This window comes from Mixophyes fleayi, chromosome 6 (assembly GCF_038048845.1).
Source record: "Mixophyes fleayi isolate aMixFle1 chromosome 6, aMixFle1.hap1, whole genome shotgun sequence".
Taxonomy (NCBI): Eukaryota; Metazoa; Chordata; class Amphibia; order Anura; family Limnodynastidae; genus Mixophyes; species Mixophyes fleayi.
This window is the reverse complement of record NC_134407.1, coordinates 201,581,559-201,597,129: the sequence shown is the minus strand read 5'-3', so window position 1 is coordinate 201,597,129 and position 15,571 is coordinate 201,581,559. Positions and strand designations below refer to the sequence as shown.

Genomic DNA, 15,571 nt, shown 5'->3' with positions numbered 1-15,571 from the left:
CTCTACACACTGCAAAACAAACATACTTCCAATCTCTTATCTATGCTCAGGCTTCTAACCCCAAACGCCTTTTTAACACATTTAAATCTCTTCTCAATCCTCCCACCCCAAACCCTCCATCTACTATCAGTGCTCAGGATCTTGCTTCCTACTTCAAGGACAAGATTGATAAGATCAGACTAGAAATGGTATCCTCTTCCTTGACAAGCAATCAGCTCAATTCCTTCCCACTACCCTCTGACACCCTCTCTTCATTTCACCCCACAAATGAAGAGGAAATTTCTGCTCTCTTCTTATCTTCCTACTCTACCTCCTGTGCTCTTGATCCTATTCCCTCGCAAATTGGTAGATCCCTATTTCCTGTGCTCATTTCACCTCTAACTAAAATCAGTAATCTCTCACTCTCTACTGGCATCTTTCCATCACTATACAAGCACGCAGTGATTACTCCTATTCTAAAAAAACAAGATTCCGACCCAAACTCAGCTCCCGAAATGCAAAATGTAGACTTAACCTCATGTATCAAACTCCCATTGTCCCATAGATTGTAAGCTTGCGAGCAGGGCCTTCTCACCTCTTTGTCCGTTTTACCCAGTTTGTTTATTAGTTTACTGTGTTTGTCCCCAATTGTAAAGTGCTATGGAATATGTTGGCGCTATATAAATAAATGATGATGATGAGTCATTGCTCTGTCGCTTACCATCCAGCCAGGTTGCTGCAGTCTTTGTTTGAAAGTGTATGAAAATAATATTGTGACCTGTGAGGTGGTCAAAATTGACTGCAAATGAAATTAGTGTTATTGAGTTTAATAATAATGTAGGAACAAAAGAAGAGCAAAATGATGTGATTTTAGCATATTTTAGGATTTGTTTCTAAAAAATACAAAACCAAAACCAAAACACAAGAGGGCGGTTTTAACAAGACCAAAACACGAAGCTAATCCAGATCCAAAACCAAAACCAGTTCACGGGGGTCAGTGAGTATCTCTAGTGAGCAGCTGTTACAGGAAGATAGAACTGTGCGTGTGGAGGAGAGGGTGGGGTGACCACCAGATACAGCTGTCTGCATACAGATAGTCTACAGAAGAGCTGGAGACTCACACAAGGTATGACCTGCAATTACATATAACCCTTAGATTATGTTTAGGCAGAATCAGTCTAAATTAATCTGTTGTATTAGTTCATTTAGTTTCCTGTGTTAGTAATTTTCCATCCAACTGACATGTTCCAGAAAAGCTGTTTAAAATTATGCAGATTAAAAAATCCTCTTAATTAGTTTAATCTATATTTTATATTGTGTCTAATGCTTTTGCTAAGCTTAAGCTTCCAGTAGTATCTAGCATGAAATGCACTGTGAAATTTTGCACAAATTTAACTTCTGCTTTGGAACAGACTGTTTGTGCAGAGCTGTGAAGTTTCGATTTTGCCAAATCTGTCTCTATGCTAGAAGTGCTGTTCACTATAAGTAAATACTCAAAACCGTCCGTGCTCCTTCCCATATGTTCAACCAGTTTGTGTGTTTGTTTCTTAAGGCCAAATGTCACTGGTGCAACATGAAACATTTCACAGCCAGAAATAAAAAAAAAAGTTTCACTATTCTCAAACTAACAACTATCAATCTGTCATACAAATGATTATATATATATATATGTGTGTATATAATTTTACTCTGCTCATATGCCACTCACCTATACAGACTTGGATCTTTGGATCTTGAGGCGGTACGTCACCCTAGCCGAAACTTTTTATTTACTTTTGGGGGGGATGGCGCCCTCATGCTGCAGTTACCGGGGTTCCCACATACAAGTATGTGCACACCCGAACCTATCATCCATATATGTTTATTAAAAATCTCATCCGGAAACTAGGGGCATTAGGCCTTTACCTAGATTTTGGAACATAACTGGAGGGATTTGCATCCATTCAGCCACCAAGAGCATTAGTGAGGTCGGGCAATAATTTTGGGCTACAAGGCCTGCCTTGAAGTCTGCATTTAAATTAACCTCAAATACATTCAGTGGTGTTGAAGTTATGGCTCTGTGCAGGCCAGTCAAGATCTTCCACATCAAACTCAGGAAACCATTTTTTGATGGACCATGCTTTGTGCACTGGGGCATTGTCATGCTGAAACAGTGAAGCGCCTTCCCCAAACTGTTGCTGCAAAGGTGGAAGCACACAATTCTCTTGAATATCATTTTATGCTGTAGCATTAAGATTCCCCTTTACCGTAACTAATGGTCCCAGGCCAAACCATGAAAAACAGCCACAGTCTTTATAACTAATTTCATCACTCCAGGATACCACTTTTATACCACTCCAGTCGATGTGTGGCACTGCGGCTGCTCTGCCATGAAAAGCCAATCCATGAAGCTCTCAACAAACGAATTTGGGCTGACATTGTTTCCAGAGGCAGTTTAGGACTCAGTAGAATTGGCCAAGAACACTAATAACAAAGGATGTCCGAATACTTTTGGCTATTTATATACACTATATGGACAAAAGTATTCGGACACTTGACCATTACACCAACAGGGACTGTAATGACATTGTGTTCAAATATACATACTTTAATATATAGTTAGTCCCCCTTTTGCAGTGATAACAGCTTCCACTCTTCTTGGAAGGCTTTTCACAAGCTGTTGGAGTGTTAATGTGGGAACTTGTGCCCATTCATTCTGTAGAGCATTTATGAGGTCAGGCACTGATGTTGGACGAGAAGACCTGGCTCGCAATCTCCGTTTCACTTCATCCCAAAGGTGTACGATGGGGTTAAGGTCAGGGCTCTGTGTGGGCCAGTCAAGTTCTTCTACACTGAACTCATCAAACCATGTCTTTGTAGCCTTTCTTTGTGCTCTGGGGCAGAGTCATGTTTGAATATAAAAGCGCCTTCCCCAAAGTGTCCAAAATGACTTGGTATGCTGAAGCATTAAGATTGCCCTTCACTGGAGATACAGGGCCTAGCCCAAACCCTGAAAGAGCGCCACAAACCATTATCCCTCCACCACACATCACAGTTGGCATAATGCAGTCATGCAGGTAACGTTTTCCCGGCATCTGCCAAACCCAGACTTGCCCATCTGACTGCCAAACAGAGGAACGTGATTCGTCATTCCACAGAACACGTTTCCACTGCTCTACAGTACAGTGTCGGTGTGCTTTATACCACTTCATCCCACGCTTGGCATTGGTCTTGGTGATGTGAAGATTGCATGCAGCTGCTCGGCCATGGAAACCCATTCCGTTAAGCTCCTGCCGCACAGTTTTAGTGCTTACATTATTGCCAGTGGAAGTTTGAAACTCTTTAGCTATGGAATCACCAGAGTCTTGGTGATTTTTAAGCACTATGTGCCTTAGCAGTCGTTGACTCCGCTCTGTGATTTTACGTGGTCTTCTGCTTCCTGGCTGAGTTGCTGTTGTCCCTAAACACTTCCACTTTTTAATAATATCACTTACAGCTGACCATAGAATATCCAGCAGGGATGAAATTTCACAAAACTCCTTATTGCAAAGGTGGCATCCTATCACAGTACCACGCTTGAAGTCACTGAGCTCTTCAGAATAACCCATTATGTATCACAAATGTTTGCAAATGGAGACTGCATGACTAGGTGCTTGATTTTATACACCTCTGGAAATGGATCTGATTGAAACACCTCAATTCAATAATTAACAGGTGTGGCCAAATACTTTTGTCCATACGGTGTGTAAGTGTGTACATATATGTGTGTGTGTGTGTGTATGTATGTGTATATATATATATATATATATATATATATATATATATATATATATATATATATATATATATATATATATATATATATATATATATAATAAATTTATTTATTTTTTAAATTTCATTTATTTATATTGTATTATATTAGTTTTTGTTTCAATTTCATTACATTTTGAAGTTAACTCATTGCTTATTTAATTTCATAATATTATGTTTAAAAATTGGTTGACTGGGTAATGTTTTAAAAATTATGTATTTAGCCTCTCAGTGGGACGTTGTGCTCTTACTAATATACAAATTAATTCACTATCTTCAACTGAGTTTAGTTTATGTATATTTATACAGTAGTTTCACTAATTAAACACACCGCTGCCTTTCCTTTACTGAAAGTTCTGTGATTGGCAGCTCACAAGCCAAGAATGATATATAACCCTGGCAATTGCGGTGGATTAACATCTTTTAATAAAGTCACTATAAGGGACAGAAGGTGTCAGACAGAAGGACCCTCTGTTTGGAATTTGGACTTTTTAAACTTTTCCCCCCTGATTTCTATGTATATTAAGAATCTCTTCAAACATTTGCTGTCAAAAGGATTGAGATATTTCGACGCTATCTGCAACAGCTGATCGTTTGACACAGGCACTACAAATACCAGCATGCACTAATGGCCCATGGGTGTTCTTCATGCTGTCGCATGGGCGGTAATGCATACTTTCACTTTTAGTGCCCCTAATAAAAAATAAAGATTGCCCTGTATTAATGAAATATAAGATTGCACCCTTCCTAATTTAACATATGATTGTCCCTGTCATAGTATAATAAATAATGTATCCATATTGATAAATTATTTTTCTTCCCCTTAAAAATTTATTAAATGTGCCCCTATAATAAATACATTACACACTGTCCGAGGAGCTCTAGGTCTCCTGAGATTTGGTAATCTCACGAGAGATGTGAATGAGTTCTCTGTACAGCGCTGCGGAATCAGTGGCGCTATATAAATAAATGGTGATGATGATTATATCAACAGAATAGTATGCTTATTTATTGCCCTTAAAGTAATCACCTTTGCATTCCTCATGCTAATCATAGAGGGGAATTCAATTGGCCGCGTTACTGCCGAAAGTAACGCGTCCTGCGCTCTATTATGGTTAATAAGGTAATTGTATCCCGGATTTCTGCTTGTAGCTCCCTGAGCTACAAGAAGAACTCCGAGCAAAAATCAACGTTAAAAATTACCATGCTAACAGCAATAGAGCACACTATTACCGCAGTAACGGTAATAGTGCGCAGGCCGTATTACTTTCGGCAGTAACGCTGCCAATTGAATTCCCCCCATAGAGTGGAAGCAGCCATTTTGCAGTCTGATAGAACTCCTGCCGGTACGGTCTCCTCTCACTCCTTTGTACAGAATGCCATTAACTAAAAATGAGGCATTTCTGGAATAACTTTGTAGCAATCTATATATGCAGGTAGGTAGGCTATATCATATTTTAAAATGCTCTGCAGATTTAATTTTAGAAATAAATGATAGAAAAAAAAAAGGCAGCAGTAGTGTAGCTTACTACTGTAAGAGTGACTAATTAAGAGCACAGCTTAGGTAATTATGTTGGTCGGGGGAGGTGATAAATGTTATGTTTTATTATATATGTATTATATACTACGTGATCTGTGTTATGTACTGTGTTCATTTATTGCTCGGTTTACAATATTTCATGTACCTATACATTTTCCAATCAGGTCCCAACATTCCAGGATCCATACAAGAATCCAGTACCAGGTTGCAAAAAGCTGCAATAACAGGTAGGTGAGAGCAACACCGGTTTAATGCATAATAATAACTGCCCATGTTGACCATACCCCCAAAGTGTGGCGCCGCACCCACTGTGCGGCGGCACAAACCACCTTTCCCTTCTCCTTTATGGAGGAGGGAGGGCCAAAAAGTTGCTGTACCGGGCCCCAAAACTCCTCTTGGCTGCTCTGCTCCCTAGAAGCATGCAACGCAAACCATAGCTCCCAACATTTAGAATCCCAAAAGCAGGACAAAATAAGCCATGCCCCAGTTCTCACCCAGCTCCGCCCACAAATGGGCACATTTTTCAAAATCACACTCACTTTCACATTAGGTCCTGGCCCTTTGTGGCCCAGCGAATCAGGGTGTCCCTCCAAAATCAGGACAGTTAGAAGGTATGCACAAACTGATTCAATCCCATGTGAGCTATCTCTTATACTGCTTAGCCAATCACAGAGAGCTTATCTGTAATTTAATTGAATTTTGTTTTCCCAGTTGTCAACAAGTAAGATAGCTTTACGGTTTGAGCTGTCGCACCTATCAGAGCCACGTCTTTTATTTTCTTTTTTATTACTTGTAACTAAAAAGCAGCTGATTGCCATTGCGTGAAGACCTTTGCGCTTTGTCATATATACATTTTGCGTTGACTTACCATTTTAATGCTTGATGCACACTATTGGAGAAATAATTGCAATATATAACGGGTGACTATTTCCTGGTATTACTCTGAATTTATTAGTAAGATTAGAACAAAGGAAGGATGTACTCTTTAAAGACTGGTTCCTGTCATTAGCAAAGCGTAGATAATGTTTAACTATAAGTGTTAATATGTAAATGTGTTCTCAATGGACATTACCATTCTGTGTAATCCATTCACTATCACTTTCTGTATGTGTCTTTCAGTATAATATCTGATCTAGACCTGCTCTGTGTGCGATGGCTTCTCAAGGTGAGTATCATTCTGCTGAATGATGACTTATTTGTATTAAGTATGTAACTGTGACCATACATTGAACTGCTGCAGGAAGTGGGGGGGTACATGTGACCAGCGAGAAATGTCATTTGTATATATAAAGTAGGTATGCTTCGTGCAAACACAGCCACCAATATTGCAAGATGCCAAGAGTAATGTTTACAGAGTTTGAGGCCCATGGAAGGGAGGATTCATAGCGTAGATTCTTGTAGATTTGTACTTGGAACAATTGGAACTTCTGACAAACGAACACTAACTTTGTGAACAGTAAACTTACAAGTCAGGAGCAAATGAGAGAACTCTATCGTCACTTGAAAGAAAACCAAGATCAGTCCGTGTTAAAGAGATGATCATCATATTAGTTTAATTTCTCTAAAAATCTATATTACTATGTTCTCTGTACAGATATATACTTCATACTTGACAACTCTCCCGGACTGTCTGGGAGGCTCCCAAATTAGATCTCTCGGACTCCCGAGAGAGCAGACAATTCTCTTCTCTTCTTAGTGAAGTGGGCAGAATGTGAGCCTCAATGACGCAATTCGCAGGGAATCGCGTTATTTTGCCACTGCCCTCGCGACAAAATGTTGATTTTGTCATGAGACGGGGCCAAAGTGCCGGGACCTGCTCCCTTCCGCCCTCCAACCACACCCCCTTTCCGGGATCTTCCGCAGATAAAAGAATAAAAGTTGGCAAGTATGATATACTTCTATATTCTGAAGATCAAAAGATTACTGACCACTCGAGATCTGCAAAACATTGCTTTGTTCCATCTATCCCAGACGGATACATAATGATATATTCTGTAGATTAATATATTACTGACCACTCTAGAGATCTATTCTAAACCCTTACAGATACTTATTGATGTGTTCTGCAGATCATTTGATTACTGATCATTATTCTTTAGATTGTACGCTCCTTTGAGCAGGGCTCTCCTACCTCCTGTTTCCAGCACTTTTAACTTTGCTCTCCTGCTACTCAGTCCTCCTCCTCTTGGACCTTCTGCCCTCTGACACCTCACTTTTCTCTGCATCTCTCAGTGGCTCTTAACCTGTCATCCGCGCCCACTCTCTTGGGCTCAGGTTACCAGCTTGTGCTGAATATCCCTCACCCTTTCTCTCTAGCTGCGCTTTGAGTTTCCGGAGTTATAATACTTATTGTTAATTGTACCGTGCTGTTTCACCTTGTATTGTACTATTGTTTGTTCTTGTATGGCGCTACGGACACTTTGTGGCATCCTATAAATAAAAATGTATATAATAATGATGATTACTGAGTATTCTAGTGATCTGCAGAGCATTGCTCTGCTCCATCTTTCCCTGACATATACCTATTGATATATTCTGCAGATTAATATATTGCTGACCAATATAGAGATCTGCCGTACATTGCTTTGTTCCATCTACCCCTGGCGGATACCTATTGATATATTCTGCAGATTAATATATTACTGACCACTCTAGAGATCTGCAGAACATTGCTCTGTTTTATCTACCCCTGAAAGATACCTATTGATATATCCTGCAGATTATTAGATTACTGACCACTCTAGAGATCTGCAGAACATTGCTTTGTTTCATCCAGCCCTGAAAGATACATATTGATATGTTCTGCAGATTATTAGATAGCTGACCTCTTTCGAGATCTGCAGAAAATGGGGTAACACAAGGAAAATGGCTTTATGCCAGCGCTGCTCATATTTTCATGGCTTGTAAATTATCATCGTCTAGAGAACCTTGCACTTACACTTAGGCGGTTATTCAATTATGTTTCCGGTCCGCTGTAACGCGCCGGAACGAACCGCAAAGGAAATCCACGGTATTGCAATAACGTGGATTTCGTGCGCACCCCATAGAGTTGCAAAGGAAAATCCGCGTTATTGCGGTACCGTATTACCGTCAATACTGCGCACTTTTCACTGTAACGCACATTACTGCGGACCGGAAACCTAATTGAATACCCTTCTTAAATTGTAAAGTTGTTGTTGTGTTAGATGCAGCCAGACAGAATTTATAACATGAGTGTTTTTTTATCAGTCTACGCCTATGGTGACATCACAAATGTGGATTGTACTGGAGCCTCGAAGGATACAGCACAGCGTAATGGTCTGTCGGAGGAAGGTAAGATCAGTGTATTCTCTATAAACAGGAATGAGGCAGCATCAAGTCTGTGAAGTTTCTATGTAATACGCATCATGCACGGGGTCTATTTCTAGCTCCAAGTTATCTTGTGAGCATTCTCCTGTGTGCTCTGGAGCACATTGGGCCACATAGTTTTTATTTTCTTTTTTTGATACATGCATACACTATTCATTATGTAATAAAATAAAATGCTAATTCACAACCCAATGACAGGTCTTCTGTAAATGTCCAAGTCGGTCACCACAATGTAATTCTGCCAATGGATGTGAGACTGGGTGTTTTCATTGGAACTTAGGCAAGATAATAGTTTTGGCTGCCCCCCTATGATCTGTCCATGCCGATATTCCTTTTCCATGTCATTCCCTTGCACCCTTACACCGTGACACTCTATTTACAGTACTTACCCTATACATACCACCAACATTATTTCTCCTTTTTCCACCTTGTGTTCAACATTATGACACATATATACGTATAGCCCCCGGGCAGTTAGCACTGTGCACACCTATGTCTCTAAACATAAACATAGAACTCTGTCCCATGCCATCCTCATTCAATCCACTACACAGTGTTACTCACAGACACAACAGAAATGAATTCCCAGATGCCCATTTCTCTCATCATCATATTCCCAAAGAAAACTCCACTCTACCCCCACGACATGTCCCAGCAATTGTAGAACTACAGGCCCCGGCATACCAGAAATGCTGGGATTTGTAGTTGCACAATACTAGTCTGTTTAATCCAACTACAAATTGCTCCCGCATGAAGAGTCAGAGGTGAATTGGGTGCATGCAGCTCCTCCCTTCACAACCAGAGCAGTGTGAACTGGGATACACCTCTCAAACAAAATCAGGACTGTCCCACCTGAATCGGGACAGTTGGCTGACTTTGTTGCTCTTTTCAGCCTGTTCTTGCAGGTTTGACTGTCTGTTTTGCCCGATCCTGGAATGTTGGGTCCTTGTTTGGAAAGAGGTAGGTACTAGCCTGACATTAAATAACTTTAATAAACAGACCTCACCCCAGCCCAACATTAATATCAAATTAATAGCATTCACATTTAATTAATAGGTCTATTGCCCCCCAAAAAGTCCGGACAATAATTTTATAACCCCACATGTAACAGAGATCCCTTATTGCATTAGCCACATAACATTAATACCCATACACCAGCCATCACGTAACATTAACCCTCCCAAGACAATATCTTATCCCTGAAAGCTGTTTGGTGTGCAGAGCAGAGATGGGGAAGTAGGAGGAGAGGATAGAAGACAAGAGGGGCAGGGTGAGAAAACAGAGAAGCTAATAGGGGGCTAGTCCCGGGGAATAGACCCGTCACCGTGAACCACAGCAATGATGGGGTCGACCCTCAGTAGGCCAGGGCCAGCCTGTTAATACCATTCAGCCGAGACAAGGGCCTGGGTCCCCCATGCTCTACTCATTCCTACATCTTCAAAACGGAGGTCCTACTCAGACCGAATTAGGGCCTCAAAGTGAAAAAAAATGATTAATCTGTGAGCTTGGGGGCAGGACCCACAATAGCTATGGGGTGATCCGACCCTGGGTGGTTTCACTATTATGCTGGGCAATCCTTTATACAGCTTATTTCTGTATGAAGTTTTTTCTGTTTGATCTACAAAATATTTAAAGACTCTAAAACTCATCTGTTAGATGCATGACCACTGTCAAAAGTCCATTTTCTTTCTAGGAGATATTGTTTCAAATATTGTTTTGAAATTTCTTTTAACAAGTCCTGATTATTTCTCTGTCTAGGGATTTTGGCATCTCATAAGATGGCTCAGATGGATGCTTTCAGGATGAGAAGTTACATACACCTCATAGAAAATGAAGCCAATTGCAGGAACATTGACCCCGTTATAATAGCTGCCATCATATCACGGGAATCTCGAGCTGGCGACATCCTTATTAATGGTTGGGGACACGATGGCAATACATTTGGTCTGATGCAGGTAAAAGAACGTTAGAATGATTCTTTTTCTTTTATTAAATTGTTGCATTCTTGAAAATAGAGGCATATTATTTATCAAACCATAATACTACAGTATGACTGTGCTGCAGTAATACTTGAAAATGCAACAAATGAGGTACTATGAAGTCCAACAAAAGGAAGCTAGAATCAATCAGGTGACAGAACTATGCAGGGAGTGATACAATGTATAATGTTAGTCAAACAGCACCTGCTCTGCTAAGGAGCCACTTCCTGTCTGAGAAGTACTGTAGCTGCTCCCTTCCTGTTATGTACACGTTCATGCATAGACACATACAGAGACATACATGACCCATCATTTAAATCATCCTGCCTGCAGATCTGTGTCTGTTCTCACTTACTCCCCCACTATCTTAGTAAAATAAGTCCAGTACTAAAAGTGAAGTTATAGGGGAAAGAAACATAATTATTACAAATCATAGGATAATAAAACAATAAGTTATTGTGACAGGAGCTTATACCATGATAGCAACAGTCTTTTCTTTTTTGAAAAACTTTATTTGGTTTTCAGATGATTAACAGTTTAAACAATTGTAACAAGAATATGCAGGAAGGATCATTTTTATTCTCAATAAATAGATTTCTCTATGAAATAAAGTCCGCCATCCCGTATTTATTTTTGATATTGGGGTCACTTTTCCTGGCGCACCCTATCTTGTAGTATTGTTGTTTTTTGTTTTACAAGGCCTTGAATGGGTTTGTGACAGGGACTGGACCCTTATTCATTGTTTTTTAGATTAATCTCTAGATTGGAGTGCTCAAGGTTTGTTGCTTTTATAATATGCACAATATAATATACGTAAAATTATAAGACAGGAACAAGGTAAAGTTGTGGCCTTTAAAACATGTTACCATAGGCAAACCGAGTGGTGTGTGTAGGGGGGGGGGGTTCCTAGTGCCTGAAAAACCCCCCTCCGAACCTGTATAATTGAGGTGGCTGGACCCTGCTGCCGCTTCACACAGCTCTGCTTGAAAAGGGAGAGCTGCGTGCACTTAACAGTAGTACACGCAGCTTTGCCCATGTATATTATGGGGATAGAAGGAGTTGGAGATCAGCCAAGCACTGTTTAGAATTATAGCCACGCCCCCATGCATGCTGGTCACGCCCACTGGTGACGTAGTGTGGAAACACCCCTCTACAAATCCTGCGTTTGCCCCTGGTTACGGCAATTGTGCAGACTCCTGTATGTTAGTGGTGAAGCTAGAATGACCTGACCAATGTGCTACACTGGCAGCCAGTTTCGTTTACGAAGTATGTTTTATTTTGCAACTTGTAAATGTGTTTCCACAGGTGTGTTTAACATACCATGAGAAAGTGGGAGAGTGGAATAGTGCGGAACATATTGAACAAGCAACCGGAATCCTCCAATACTCGATTCAAGAAATCCAAAATAATTTTCCACAGTGGAGCAGAGAGCAGCAGCTTAAAGGTCAGTACTTGTGAAACACAGAAGTAATACTGTGTAGAAGTAAGAAATATTTAAATTATAATGGAACAGTGCCCATTGGGCTAAATGATCATGGAATAGGGACTATGTGTTTGATTTTAACAGACAATAACTTTATAACTAAACCAGAAACGTAAAATGTACATGCCATAAAATTTGTATTCCGCCTCTCTCCAGGCTTTCCTATAAATAACACTACCTGTATATTCCTTTAGGCGGCATTGCAGCGTACAATTGTGGCGACATGAACGTCGATAGCTACAACGAAGTGGACAAGAAAACAGTGTCAGGAGACTACTCCAACGATGTTGTGGCCAGAGCCCAGTGGTATAAACAAAACTGGCATCTGCTCAGCCCATAAACAGTCAATTGACAACATTAAAAGTTCCTCTTCAGACTGAAAGACCCGACCCTCATACTGGTTTCTCCTCTGGGACACTCCCTTTGTACTGGGAAGATACCTGGGAAAAGTAGTCATCCACCCTGGACATCATGAATTGATGTAGTGGTATAGCACGGTGGCAATTGCCCATCGGTATGTACACCTTGTCTGGGTGGATGACTGATGTCTTTGTGACACAGAAGGAACAGGAAAAATTTAGGGGGTTTTCCATGTACTCAGAATCCCCCTGCACGGTCCAATCACGTGATCTGCTGGCTTCTAGGAACCTCCCAGTTATTATCTGCATTAAATAAGCTTAACACATTGGGGTTGACGTAGAGTGGGACATATGCCCGTTTGAATAGCGTATCTTGCATGAAATTAATCTGCACATGCTCAGAAAGTGGGGGCACGAACATTAGCCTATGTAGTCTTGCATAATTATGCCTGTGCCTGGAAAGGTGGGAAGGGACGTTCTATAGTTGGCCGAGCACAGTAACGGCACTTTTTTTTTTTTATAGAGTAATTTGTTTCCATTTTGCCGCCAACTCTGCATTGTCTAGTCTACAAATCACTTTCATAACTATCTGCCTATGTCCCCCTCCCCCCCCCCCCCCCAAGGCATCACAACCAATACAAATAAAGGTTACAGTTCTCTCAATAGAAACAGACATTGAACCAAAAATAGAACTCTAGTCTGTAACACATGAATAGAAACAAAAGCTGGCGATGCAGATTTTATAAAAATCTGGGGGGAAGGGACAGGATAAGGGTCATGAGGACTTGTGATCAGGTTAGCAGATAAGTGGAGAGGGAAGGGGTAGGCTATGTGGAAGAGAGACTAGAGGGGGAAAGCATTAGACAACAAAACGATTGGTTAGTGCTTTGAACAGGTTGAGACCAAATTTTAACATAGAGACTGAGAAGAGGTTGGATGTGATAGGAGGTCCAAGGGGCCAATACTTTGTGGAAAGATGCACAGCAGTTTCTCAGGATGCTTGTTATATGCTCTATTGGCACACGTGGTTGCAGGGGAACACAAGGAGAGGGACATTTTACAGGGGTGGATCAGTTTGAAGAGGACATGTCTTTTAAATTTTATCCTTGAAAATAAAAGCACAGCACACTCCTATATTACTTAAATTGCTTATAATTTTCACAGTCTGTGCAACAGCCCGATACAGAGAAACTTGTTTCCTGGTAAAAAAAAATTCAAAACACAGAAATTAAAATGATTTTTATTTTATGTGACATTGTATTGTAACGATATAATAATACATTATGATTTTCAAAATATACAAAAGTAAACAATGATTCAACTCTATATTTTGTCAAATACGCCATTAAACAAATATATAAACTCTTTAATGTGTGGTTTGTTTTATAAATTTTCTTTTTTGAGGTCAGAATAAGAAAGCAGTACATATTAGAGTGTGAATATAGCAAAATATACAATAAAAACAGCTTTAACAAGGGTATGTTTGAGTCTGATTCTTCTAACTTGAGAGAAGGGGGGAGGAATGCAGTCCTAGACAACCGCCTATAAAATGACAAAACAAGAAGAAACAATAACCAAATGACTTAAGATCGGAAACCATGTGACATTGGAAAGTATTAAGGGCAATGTATAGGTGATCCTTAACTACTAGCTTCTCGAGATGTTCACCTATAGCAGTACCCTTTCTGAGAAACTTGATTTGTTCAACAGTACTCAGTTGGCACCAGGACTTAAGCTTGAGTAGAAGTAGTGTTGATTAACAATTACCTGAGTGACTGCAAAGAACACTGTAGTAGTTACTGAGCAACCAGAGAGTGTAGTGTTGCAAACTGAGAGACAGACAGGGGTTAATGAAAATAACAGACAGGCCAAGGTCAGGAGTAGAGAAGACAGCAGTTCCTTTAAACAAACGAGAGGTCAGGGCAGGTAGAGATATACATATACAGATCCGTTTAACAAGCCAAAGGTCAGGAGTGGAGAAGACAGCAGAATCCTTTAAACAATCCGGGTCAAACAGTAAAAACAACAGATCAGAATTCAAGGCACACTAGCTCAAACAGGAACTATCACCAGAAAGAGGTTTATAAAAGCAGCAGCACTAATCAGAAATTGCAGAGAGATTGGCTTCATAAGTGTGGCAAGTGATTGCACAGCTGCTTAGCAAGCAGAATGCTGGTATTTGATTGGACATGCAGTAGAGGACCACCACATAACTAAATATAGGAGGGCACATACTGTCACTGGCTGTCTGAAATAATGCCAGTAATATGATCAGACAGACAGTGGTGATCACAATACACAGGATACATCAAGGTGCAACCTGCTGCTGCCTGACAGAGGAGGATGCCGGCTACTGTTGCTAGGAAACTGACCCGCGTCCTATAGCGTTCACCGTGTTTCTTAACAGGTGGTAAAGAAGAGCAGTACGGAATTAGCGTCGGACCCTCCCATCATACATGGCCCTCATGAGACTAGAAATGCACAATTTACTGCTGTAGAGTATGACTGTGGCTTTCCTTAAAAATCCATGGGATCCAGACTTATCCAAAAATATGTCTCTTGTTGTGAAGGTAACATTTGTTTTTTTCCATTGCCTTGATATGCCAGATATAGTTTTTGAGCTCTAGAGTAATATGGGGTCTTTTTTTTTTTCCAATTTCTGGCCAATCTGTGGCCAAAATTTCTTAGAGTATATAGGAAGGTTTTGGGAAGGGTAATAAGGTCCAAGGGACATTTGAGATTGATGTGAAGTTACACTAATTATTATTAGCAGTAGCTTCAACTAGATATGTTTTAGAGGTTATAACATTAATTCCAGCTAATTCTGCAGGTGCTTTTATTTTGCAGATCAAATTATTTTGCCTGAAATCTCTGTGATTATTATTTAGTATTTAGCATTTTCTTAAAATATACTGTAATTAATGTTGAGGAATTTAGCAATTAAAGTAGATCTGTCAGTCTGCTCTGATGTTATCTGGATTAAACACATTTTGCAGGACATTTACTTAGAGGTGGAGTTGGCTTTGATTCAGTGATCAGTGCATTGTGGGACTGTGCATAGTAAGATTATAGGACACTTCTGCATTGCTGA

General features: G+C 40.2%; 1 protein-coding gene across 1 annotated transcript; it reads left to right on the top strand.

Annotated features, from left to right (window-relative positions):
• Positions 1 to 987: 987 nt before the first annotated feature.
• LOC142095190 (lysozyme g-like) lies at positions 988 to 13,960 on the top strand. Its single transcript, XM_075178060.1, has 7 exons — positions 988 to 1,105; positions 5,476 to 5,538; positions 6,431 to 6,476; positions 8,540 to 8,623; positions 10,418 to 10,614; positions 11,944 to 12,082; positions 12,316 to 13,960. Exons 3-7 carry the CDS (start codon positions 6,464 to 6,466, stop codon positions 12,459 to 12,461), a joined length of 579 nt encoding a protein of 192 aa, XP_075034161.1. The 5' UTR covers positions 988 to 1,105; positions 5,476 to 5,538; positions 6,431 to 6,463; the 3' UTR covers positions 12,462 to 13,960.
• The last annotated feature ends 1,611 nt before the right edge of the window (positions 13,961 to 15,571 follow it).